The sequence below is a fragment of the Nicotiana sylvestris genome, chromosome 1 (genome assembly GCF_000393655.2).
Source record: "Nicotiana sylvestris chromosome 1, ASM39365v2, whole genome shotgun sequence".
NCBI classification, from domain to species: Eukaryota; Viridiplantae; Streptophyta; class Magnoliopsida; order Solanales; family Solanaceae; genus Nicotiana; species Nicotiana sylvestris.
In genome coordinates, this window is record NC_091057.1 from 116,868,097 (window position 1) to 116,880,160 (window position 12,064).

The following is a 12,064-nucleotide window of genomic DNA, read 5'->3' on the forward strand; positions in this document are numbered from 1 at the left end:
AAAGTAACACAAATACAGAAATTAAATTATTAAATTCCTTAAGATTGTTGTTCCTTCTGTACTTGTAAATAATGATTCTTGAAATTAGAACGTTAGCTTATAAACGTAAATATAAATAAAACAGAAATTAATTCGAGCTCACTGAATTCACAGTGTTTCCTTAAGGAATTTAATCCCCTCCTAGTACCCAAGGTTATAGATTATCTCCTTCCAGGATAGAACGAATTACACACTGATGTAGCGGTACTTCAAACCTCAGTGTTTCAGCGAACACAAAGTTCGGCAGCAAATCACACTTATGTATGCTTTGTTTGTAGTTAAAAACAATGCAGAATAAGGAGGACAACTCAGAAGTCGAATGGAAATTTTGAGAGGAAAGAATGCAAAGTATAGTCAATGTTGAATTCTTACTGAAAAGAATATCAGATTGCAATTCGTTTTTCCAGTGTATACGCAGTGTATACAGAGTGTATATCCAGTGTATACAAAGTGTATATTAAGTGTATACAGAGTGTTTTGATTGTTTTTTCCGATGTGTTCTCCTTTCTCTCCAACTTATGCTCTATTTATAGTAGTTATTTGAGAGAAATCTGCCCCCTCCATGGTGCAACAAGTACTAGGCTATCATGGAGGAAGCACTTACATGGTGGAATGTACACTTGCTTGGTGGGAGGAGCACTTGCACCATTGTGGGAGGTGCACTAGGCTGCTTATTGCTTAGTGTTGCAACACAATACATGGATTGGAAAACATCCGTTACAAACACGGATTATATCACGTTAATATTCACTATTAACAAATAAATTTGGTCCAAAAAATTAATCAATCGATCGATCATTTGACCAAATCCGAATCCAAATCCCATTTCCCATTCACTCTAATTTTAAGACTATTTCATCTTAAACAAAAACTCAACAATCCCCCACATGAATGGGGAATGGCTATATCATGGAAGTATGCATGAAAAACTTGTGTGATTTGCAAACAAGAATTAATTGCATCTGGATAAGTAGGTTTCCCTTTGAACTTTCCGTAGTGAACTTATGTCGGATATACTCGGTCAATCGGTAGATTTGATATCTTTGAACCGTCGAACTTTAGTGTATCAAGTTAGCATTCTTTGTCCCTCTTTTATATATATAGATCCTTTTGCGTATCTATTTAATATATTCATTCTTAAAAAATGTCAGGAGGAAACAGAGCCACAATTATCGCCGCATCTGTGATGCTATGCGTCTTACTTCAAACCAGCATTTCAAGTGCAGCTACATTTCCTGCTGGTGGCGCTAATGGTTGGGGTTTCAACATGAATGGTTGGCCTAATGGCCAGACTTTCAAGGTTGGCGATGTCATTGGTAAGCATTCATAAACATACTTTTTATATTCAAATAATAATGAAAATGTGCATCTATATATTTGACAAAAATTATCGTTTCTCTATTTCGTTTTTCTTTCCTAAAATACAGAATTTAAATACATGGCTGGGATGCACAACGTTGTGAAAGTGAGCAAGGCAGGGTTTGACGCTTGCGATGGTACTGGAGGACAAGTTTTTAGCTCAGGAGATGACAAAGTAACACTTGTACAAGAAACACAGTACTTCATTTGTACCATCGGGCCACATTGTTCTAACGGCGTTAAGGCTGCTGTTACTGCCAATTAATTTATTTTAAATTAAAGTGCATTTATTAAAATAGTATTATTTCATTCCAACTGTTGTACTTTGGAGTACCAATGTTTTATTTCATGATCCATATAGATAATTTTTTGCTTGTGGAGTACTTGTATGAACGAAGAAAAAAACTAGCATAATTAAGGGTGTGTTTGGTACGGAGGAAAATATTTTTCGAAAAAATTTTCTAATTTTTTTATATTTGGTTGGCTTAAATATTTTGCAAAATGTTTTTCTTATCAAGAGAAGGGAAAACATTTTCCAAAACTCCTTCGCAGTCTTCCCCACCATATTCCCCATCCACCCACTCAACCCCACCCCAACTCCTGCCTCAGTAGTGACATAGCTTACTCTTATGGGATCGGGTCGTTTGCTTCGGCAGTATGGTAACACTGTTCTTATGGATCGCGTCGTTCGCTTCGGCATGTTGGTAATACTATTCTTATGGTATGGGGTCGTTCGCCTCGAAAGTACTGAGCACTACTATTCCTACGGGATCAGGCCATTTGCCTCGGTAGTTTTGTGCTTAATAATCGGAACTGGGTTTGGTTTGGTAATAATTGAGTCAGTGCCTTCATGGTCGGTTATGTCATGTTTAATTATATGACATTGACTCATGTGTGGATTTACTGCAGTTACTTTTATTTGCTTTGTTGCTACTTGTTCTACACTCAGCATGTCTACTTATGTATTTATATTATTATTTGATCTCTATTAAGTGTCAAGTCGACCCCTCATCATTACTTCTTCGTGGTTAGACTAGATATCTACTGGGTACACATTGTTTTCTGTACTCACGCTAAACTTCTGCACTTAATGTGCAGGTACTGAGCTAGGTACTACTAGTGGTCATGCGGGGCGCGTAGTCGATCATCTACGGAGACTTAGTAGTGAGTTGTTTGCCTTGCTATGATCTGCAGCACCGGAGTCTCCCTCTACCTTGTTTATTATTTTGTCTATCACTTTCAGACAGTAGTTGTATTAGTTGGTATATTCTCTAGATTTCTCATGTACTTGTAGCGTCGGGTTTTGGGGGGGTTTAGCATGTATGTACTGATGTACTTATCATTTCTATACACTACAGTTAATGTACTTATTATGCTAGTATTTTGTTAAGAAAACAGTATAAACAGTTGCATGAAATCTTACTTATCTTGTTCTTTCTAAAAGAAAACTTTTGTTTAAATGCTAAAAAGGGGTAAATAAATTGTAGTTCCACTTGTGGGATTGCGTAATAGCGGTGTTAGGTTCCACTGCGACCTAATGTGAATTTGGATCGTGACAGTTTCTCTCAGAAGAGAATGAAGAAGAAAGAAAGATAAAGAAAACTTCTCTAGGGTTTCCGATAAATTACTTGAGTTCGGAGTTAACAAAGAATGAGAGACATAAAATGTGAAAGGGAAATTGACACGTGGATCATCCTTGAACCTTGATAGTTAAGTTGATAGATCAATTATGAGTCGTCCAGATTAAATGAGTGCGGCTAATTTCACATGCTTCATACATGTAACATGTCATTTTAAAAGAATCAGTTTCTGTTATGTTGGTTATTACTTAGCCAATAGAATTGTAGCAGATGTATAGGATTTTCTTATTTTCTTTTATAGTTTACACTAGGTTATACATTTTTGACTAAAGATATGTATAAATACATAAGCTTGCACATAAAGTAATATACAGAAAATTTTCCACATTTATCCTATCTTAATCTTTCATGGTATTAGAGCAGTAGCTCGATTCCGGAGAAATCAATCCTTCTTTTTAACTTTCTGTCACTAATTTAACTATTTCATCATGCCTGATGTCGCTGAAACTTCTGTAGTTCAAGTTGTTGCTGGAAACGGAGTCAATCTTGACCCAAATCACCCCTTCCTCAGATGCTCCTGGGATGAGCCTAGTGAATGCAATCTTCGATGGAAGAGGTTTTCAAGGTTGGAGGAGGTCTGTGTTGATATCCCTTTCCGCAAAGAACAAGTTGGGATTTATTAATTGAAGCTGCCCATCTCCTACTTCCACCTCAAAGGACCATCAACTATGGAGTATGTGCAATGACATGGTCACCTCCTGGTTTTTGAATTAATTATCCAAAGACATTGAAGACAATATTATTTATTCCAAATTTGCGAGAAATCTGTGAACTAATCTTGAACATAGATTTAGGCAATCTAATGGTGCAAAATTATATCACCTACAGAAGGAACTACATGGATTATCACAGGGAACAAATGACATAGCAACTTACTTTACCAAACTCAAACGTTTATGGGATAAACTATATTTATTAAAATCAAACATGAAGTGTAACTGTAATTGTGTGTGTGATGGAAAGCAATTGTTAGAGAAATCACAAGAGGATGAGAGACTGATTCAATTTCTCTTGAGCTTGAATGAATCATATGGTCAAGCTAGGGGAAACATCTTGATTATGAATCCTCTGCCAAGTATCAACCATGCTTATTCACTCATCCTTCAAGATGAGAATTAGGAAAAGATATATGCTAATCCTCTAATCTCCTCTGATTCTTTAGGTTTCATGGTAGGCAACCAAGGGAGTTTTCTAAATCAAGGCAGTGTTCCACAAAGGAAAGAAAAACAAAGACTCACAACACAGTTTCAAAAGAACCAAAGTGGTTTTTAGAGATCTGGGAATCCAAACCCTAAGTTACCTACTAAGGCAAAGAATCAAAGTTTAACCCTAATATGTCTTGTACCTACTGCAAGAAAATAGGTCATTCAGTGGCAGATTGCTATATAATTATAGGTTTCCCTGAAAATTCTAAGTTCACAAATAGGAAAACAGGATAAGGATCCATCAGGAGTAATGGGACTTTCTCAAAGGAACAGAGAGGATATGCCAACAACAACTACAATGATGCATTGGAACAATATCTATCTAAAGACCAATTTTCTCAATTGGCACAGTTGATCACGCAAGTCAAAGTTTTAGATTCAGAGAGTTCAAATTCAAAAGTGAATGTAAATGCAGTTGCTGGTACAATTGTGCAATATTTTGGATCTTATTTTTCAGTTTTTAATTCTAGCACTTGGATAATAAATTCAGGGGCTTCTAAATACATGTGTTTTGATTTAAATGCTTTTATATCTCTTACTTCTCTACATGTGCCTTTACACATAAAACTCCTTGGTTCTTCTAAGATAATAGTTATTCATAGGAAACATATCCATTCTTCCTAATTATGTTCTAGAGAGAGTCCTTTATGTACCTACTTTCAGATATAATTTATTATCTATTAATAGCTTTTGTTCACAGTTTCTTTGCATCATCTCATTCTCTTCTGATCAATGTCCATTGCAGGCCTCTTTAATGAAAAGTTCTCAAGTTTTTGGTGGACCAAGAGAGGGACAATATCTATTGGAACCTAACGCTATCAACTTTAGGAATAGTAATCAAGAAAATGTAGTTTCATTTCTTAAACATAGTGGTTCTATTCAGGATTCAATATCTTTTCCTTTTTCTGCAAATGTTAATTCTGATGTAAACCTATTGCATAATATATTGGAGCATTTGCTTTTTTATCAATAAAACACTTTAGTTTTATTCCTAATTTTACATGTTTTTGTGATGTTTGTCCCAAAGCTAGACAAACTAGATCCCCATTTTCTTCAAGTCATATCAAAACAAAAAGCATTTGAATTAATACATGTTGATGTTTTGGGTCCTACAAAGTCCCTACTTATAATGGATTTAAGTATTTCTTAACACTTATGGATGATTATAGCAGAGGAACTTAAATATTTCTGTTAAGCATAAAGAGCAATGAATTTGGGGTTTTGAAAAACTTCTTAGTGATGATTGAAAGGCAGTTTGGAGTCAAGGTACAAAAGTTAAGAACAAACAATGCATTTGAGTTTGGCAGAGGCAGTCAAGAGTTTGCTTTCCTTTTCTCACAAGGAATTCTTCACCAAACAAGAAATGTAGCGACCCTTCATCAAAATAGAATAGTTGAGAGGAAACACAAGCATCTTTTGGAGATTAAAAGAGCATTATTATTTTAGTAACATGTTCCCATTCCCTATTAGGGAGAATGTTTACTAACTGCCACTTATTTGATTAACATGTTATCTTCCAGGGTTTCAAAGGCAAAACACCTTATTATGTGTTGTTTAAGCAATCCCCATTTTATGATCAACTCAAGAGTTTTGGGTGTTTATATTATGTGTCTGCCTCATCTAATGGAAGAAGTAAATTTGAATCAAGAGCAAAAACTTGTGTGTTTTTGGGATATCCCCTGGGGCAAAAGGGATAAAAATTGTTGGAATTAGACACTAAGAGGATTGTTGTGTCCAGAGATGTACACTTCTTTGAGGATAGATATCTTTTTGCTTCTAATCCTACCTCTTCTTCTCCAGATTCTATATTTCTTATCTCTTCTCCAACAGATTCTACTTATCCTATTTATTCACCAGTTTCCTCATCACCAAATGCAGACACGCCTAACTTTCCAATCCCTACTACTGATCAATTAACCCACACCTTTAGTTCACATAATTCTAGTGGAACTAGTCATAGTTTCCCTTCTTCCCTAACCCCAACTAGTTTTCAGTCACCTCACACCATCTATTAACCTAGAAAAAGCCCCACCTCCAGCTCTCATTCACCTATAAACAACTCTCATGATCATACATTGACTCCACATATACCTAGAAGGTCTGGTAGAGAAACTCAGTGGCCAAGTGACTTCAAGGATTACATTTGTAATAACATTTTCCTCACTAAGTTTACTGCTTTTTGTCTAGCACAACCTGCTAAGCCTATTGTTTACTCTTTTGGAGCCTTCTCAGCACACAGTCAACACGTCAGACAATCCATCTTAGAAGTGCAAGAGCCTGTTAGTTATTCTCACGCCTCTATGCATCCTGGTTGGCAAAAGTCCATGAACTCAAAAATTGCAGCTCTACAGGAGAATCATACTTGGGATATGGTGCTATTACCTAAAGGGAAGAAGGTCTTACCTTGTAAATGGATTTTCAAAGTCGAGCATAAGTATGATGGATTAATAGAGAGACTCAAGGCTAGATTAGTAGTTAGGGGAGACATTCAAAGGGAGAGAATAGACTATATAGATACATTTTCACCAGTGGTCAAAATAACCACTATCAAATCCTTAATGGCAATGGTAGCTAAGAAAGATTGGCCTATCTATCAATTGAATCTGAGTAATGCTTTCCTACATGGCGATTTACAAGAGGAAGTTTATATGAAATTTCCATCTGAAATGTCTTTCCCAAGTCCTAACCATGTCTGTCTACTCATAAAGTCCCTCTATGGCTTAAAGCAAGCTTCACGACAGTGGTATGCTCGACTTAGAGGTGCTTTAAGTTTCAAAGGATACTCTTTCTCTATGAATGTCTACTCCTTATTCTTTAAACGCATTGGGAATCTAACTTCTATTATCGCAATTTATGTAGACGACATTCTTATTAGTGGCAATGATTCTCAAGAAATTTCAGCACTCAAGTAATTTCTTAGTACAAAATTAATACTAAAAGATTTGGGCAATTTGTATTATTTCCTAGGAATGAAAATTCTCAGGGAAGCACCGGGGATTATTGATGTGTCAAAGGAAAGTTAACTTGGATTCCCTTCTTGAGTCATCTTTAAAACTCACTGCTGATGAGGGTCCTTTGATCTTCAATCCAATTGTATACCGCCATCTTGTTGGTAAGTTGAATTATTTGACTCACACAAGGCCCGACCTATCTTTTGTTGTGCTTAAGTTTAGAAAATACATGTAAAGTCCTCGACTTTCACATTATATGGAAGCTATTTGAGTTCTGTAATACCTCCGATCAGATCCTAGACAGGGGATCATTTTAACTCAGACCCCTCTCTCAAGCTTGTTTCTTTTTGCGATGCAGACTGGGCTTCTTGCCTTGAATCCATGCGCTCTGTCAGTGGGTTTTATATTGTGTTAGGAGGGTCACCTATCTCGTGGAAATTGAAGAAAAGAGCCTCCCTTTCTTTGTCATCCGCAGAGGAGAAATATCAATCCATGCGTCGAGTTGTAGCTGAATTGACATGGCTAACTCGATTACTTGAGGATTTGTCTGTCTCTCCCTCTCTGCCGACTCATGTCCTCTCTGATAGAAAATCGGCGATTCATATTGCCCGAAACCCAATATTCCATGAAAGGGCCAAACACGTGGAATTAGACTGTCATTTTGTTAGGCACCAGTATCTCCCTGGTCTAATTTCGCTCTCATATGTTCCTTCCCCGTCACAGCTCGCCGATCTATTCATGAAATCCCTCTCAGGACCAGCTCATAATTGTGCTCTTACCAAATTGGGTATTACTTCTGTCTTATCCAACTTGAGGGAGGATGTTGAGATAATTGATTCTTACATTAACTCTCATGGTTTCTCTTAGAAGAAGAATGAAGAAGAAAGAAAGACGAAGAAGATGTCTCTAGGGTTTCCCACAAATGACTTGAGTTCAGAGCAGGGGCAACCCAACAAGTTTTGTGGCCTAAAGCCAAAATTTATGAGGGACCTTAACTTTTTTTTAAAAAAAAAATATTTATTTATTTGAAGTCTATTTTTCTAGCATTTTTAGATGCAAAGTTATTAATAATTTTCTTATAATGATTAACTCCTAATAAGTCTTTCTTAATTGTATAAAGCTAATCTATTTAACATTTCTTGAGACATTGATGATATTAGGTAAGATTTTATCAATTTTAATTTTGAAAATTTCTTTCTGCTGAAGTGACGGTAACAAGAGTTATTAACATTATTCCATAAGTAATATAGGCATTTGAAAAAGAATCAAATCTTTTTATTTGACCGAGTGTATTAATTAAACTACTATCTTATAATTGCACTATTTTCTTTAATACTTTTAATTCCGAAAATAAATCTAAACCATCAATATCGAATTGATTATTATGCTTTAAGGAACATTCAAGATTAAGGCAATATTTTTTCAAATTTCCATCATGTAGTGATCTTAATTTTTACCGCTAAATAGAAAACCAAAAATATTTTCATATGCTTCGAATTGTTCAAATCTAGTTTGAAGAGAAAAAATAGTTTTGTCTACTATGTATAAAGTAATCAACTCCAAAGGACTCTTCAAAAAAAATGAGATTTTATTATCAATATTCTCATAAAATTCTTACTTCCTATATATCACGCGTTTCTTATGAAATTCGGGTTCGATATTCATTTCAAGTGTAATTTTCTTGGCAGAAATCATAGCAGGTGCAAATCCTTCTTCTATATACTAGTTAAAGAAAGAAATCAAACACTTCACAAAATCTTTTTTTAAACTTATATATAACCTATTATGCGTAACAAAAAATGGGCCCCCCCATAAATGTGGGGCCTAAAGCAATTGTTTTACTTGCTTTATCCTGGTTCAAAGTTAACAAAGAATGAGAGACATAAAATGTGAAAGGGAACTGACACGTGGCTCATCCTTGAACATTGATAGTTAAGTTGATAGACCAATTATGAGCCGTCCAAATTAAACGAGTGTAGGTAATTTCACATGCTCCATACGTGTGATATGTCATTGTAAAGGAATCAATTTCTGTTACGTAGGTTGTTACTTAGCCAATAGAGTTGTAGCAGCTGTATATGATTTTCTTATTTTCTTTTATAGTTTCTTTACACCAGGTTATACATTCTTGACTAGAGATACTTGTATAAATACACAAGATGGCACAGAAAGTAATACACAAAAAATTTCCTACATTTCTATCTACAGCACACGGTGACTTATCTTCATCTTTTGAAATATATGACTTTATTAATAATTTTGGACATAAGAATTGTAAAATTCCAAAAAAGGTGGAAAAAAATTCAAGTGAAAATAGTATTTGAATTTAGAGTTGTATTCGGACATGAATATAATGTTGGCCTGTTTTTGAAGTTTTATGAGTGATTTGAGTGAAAATTTTGAAAACAGCTTTTTGTAATTTTTCAAAATTTTGAAAATTCCAAAATGCATCTTCAAGTGAAAATTGAAAATTTATGAACAAACGCTGATTTCGGAAAAAAGTAAAAAAAAAATGGAAAAAGGGGGGGAAATTTCTTATGTCCAAACAGGCTCTTTTAATAGAGAAATGTCGCATACCTTGTCTTCTGGCTTATAATCAAACTTTAATTTCTTACGTTAAAATTAGAATGAAAATTATTTTTCTCCTCCAACTTTGCTTTTAAAAATTAAATACATCTCCCAACTATGAACAACATTCATTAGGGAATCTATCTATCTATCTATATATATATATATATATATATATATATATATATATATATATATATATAAAGTTGGGAAAATAGAAGATGAGTTGGCACCTCTCTTTGGCCAAGGATTCTATTTATCTATTTTCTCCTTTTTTTGATTTATTCCACAATAACTCTAAATATTTTGGTTTACTTCTCCTTTCCTTAATTCCTATGATTAATGTCTATTAAAGTGTAATAGTGTGTAATTGCACCAAATATTGCTCCTATTAGGTTACTAGGTATTCCAATAGTCACTCTCTCAATCCCCACCTTAATTACTCTAATTACTCTCTTCTCCCACTCCAATGTATTCTTTACTTTGTATATATAAGAGCCAAACAAGACAAGGGGAGTTGACCATTCTTTTGATATTCTATTTGATCTTTTCACTTTCCAATTCTAGCATTTTTAATTTCTTCTTAACATATTTTATTTTCTTGATTTAAACTCTTTATCTTCCTCAATTTCTATCACCTTATCGTTTGGCTTCTCATGTCACCTTATTAATAGTATTGTGATTTATTTATTTTTGTCTAGGTGAAGGTGTTGTTTGAAGAAAATATTATATTTTGGATGATGGGAGTACACAAACGATTCTTGTGAAAAAATTTCATCTGAAAGGTAAAATATATAAGATAGATATTTTTAACATATTTTTTCCTCCTCTGTGCAATATATACATAGCTATTCCAATTTCTAATTTGATATATGTTAGCTTGTAATTTTTCTATGAAAACAGAAGCAAATCAAGCCTAGAATAGTTGTCCAGTTGAAAAAAAAATTATTTTGTGGAGAATGATTTATTGAAACACCTTTATGAAAAAGTTTGTGTGTTGTGGATTTCTTTTTTCTGTAGTACATGAATATGTACTTCACTTGACATTTTTTTTTTGTGAAATTGGAAGATGTAAGTGTATATAACCAATAATAAGTTGGTATTTTTGCTTTCTTTATGTTTTTAGTTTCTTTAGTTTTCATTTTTAGTTTCTTCAATTTGAATAAGAAAATAATACATACTTATACTTAAAAGTGAAAAAGTTTCTTAAAAATTCTTTTTATTCTTATTTTATTTTAGAAAAGAGGTTTTATAATGAAATATGCAGTAAAATATTCTAATTTCAGTAAAAATATTACCTTTTTTATTTAATAAATATAAAAGAATTAAAAATTATATGCATATACAAGAAAATTGTTATTTATTCTATCTCTGCTAAGTTTATAAAAATATTATTTCAAAATTTATTTTCATCTTTATAACTGTGCGAGGCACGGTCAAATTCACTAGTTTATTTATAAAAAGATGGGTAATTGTGTTTCCTAAAGAGTAGCGTATACTTTTCCTTAACCAAATGAACCTATTTCACTTAAAATCTTAGGTTCATAACCAACGTGAGCCACATAAATAAAGGGGGTTATGCTCTTGCAAAATTAAGTCGATAATTTTTTTTTAAAGAAAAAGGTTTTAATTAGATGTCCCAACCCACTTGACTAAAATGTCGATTTTATCGTTGGGTGGAGACTAAAAATCATATTTCATAATCCTTTTGAGCTATCAAATCGCTATTTGTTTTCATCTTAATAATACGAAACTCTTAAAGCTAAGTGTAAACACCTTCAGTATTTAATTAAATTCTTTGTCACCTCAATAGTTAAGGAATTGCATTCACCATTAAAAAGAATTCAGTCACTTTTGCTTCTTTGGAAACATTATTAATTTTTTCCCTTTTCTTTCTGTAATATTTCCTTCGGTAATCTTAGCCATATTTACTTTGGAAATTTTATCAACTTTTTTCCCTTTTATTTCTTGAATTGTTCCATTCACATTAAAATGTTTTTTGTTTTTTGTTTTTTGTTTTTTTTACGGATGTTACCATGAAAACTTCATCAGATTATAATTTTGGAAGAGTATCAAATTCTTTGCACAAAAGATGCCTATATAATGGACAAATTCTCAATCAAGTGGTACTGCAAATTCATATTAAATATTGCCTATTACAAAACCTTCATTCTCTAATCCCTTCAAAATGAATGGATTATAAAGGGTTATTATTTTAGCCACAATCTGGTGCATCCAGGGGCGGCCCTTACATAAAGGAAGTAAAGCAATTGCTTTAGGCTCCACATTTATAGGGGGGCAT

At 33.6% G+C, this 12,064-nt stretch overlaps 1 protein-coding gene across 1 annotated transcript; it reads left to right on the top strand.

The window, feature by feature from the left end:
• The first annotated feature begins 1,183 nt into the window (after positions 1-1,183).
• LOC104213900 (basic blue protein-like) lies at positions 1,184-1,663 on the top strand. Its single transcript, XM_009763456.2, has 2 exons — positions 1,184-1,355; positions 1,467-1,663. Exons 1-2 carry the CDS (start codon positions 1,184-1,186, stop codon positions 1,661-1,663), a joined length of 369 nt encoding a protein of 122 aa, XP_009761758.1.
• Positions 1,664-12,064: the final 10,401 nt, after the last annotated feature.

What these genes read in the sequence shown, in the direction of transcription:
- LOC104213900 (XM_009763456.2), top strand. Translation starts at nt 1,184, where the DNA reads ATGTCAGGAGGAAACAGAGCCACAATTATCGCCGCATCTGTGATGCTA. An exon ending in CAAGGTTGGCGATGTCATTG is followed by an intron (nt 1,356 to 1,466) that starts GTAAGCATTCAT and finishes CCTAAAATACAG; the next exon opens with AATTTAAATACATGGCTGGG.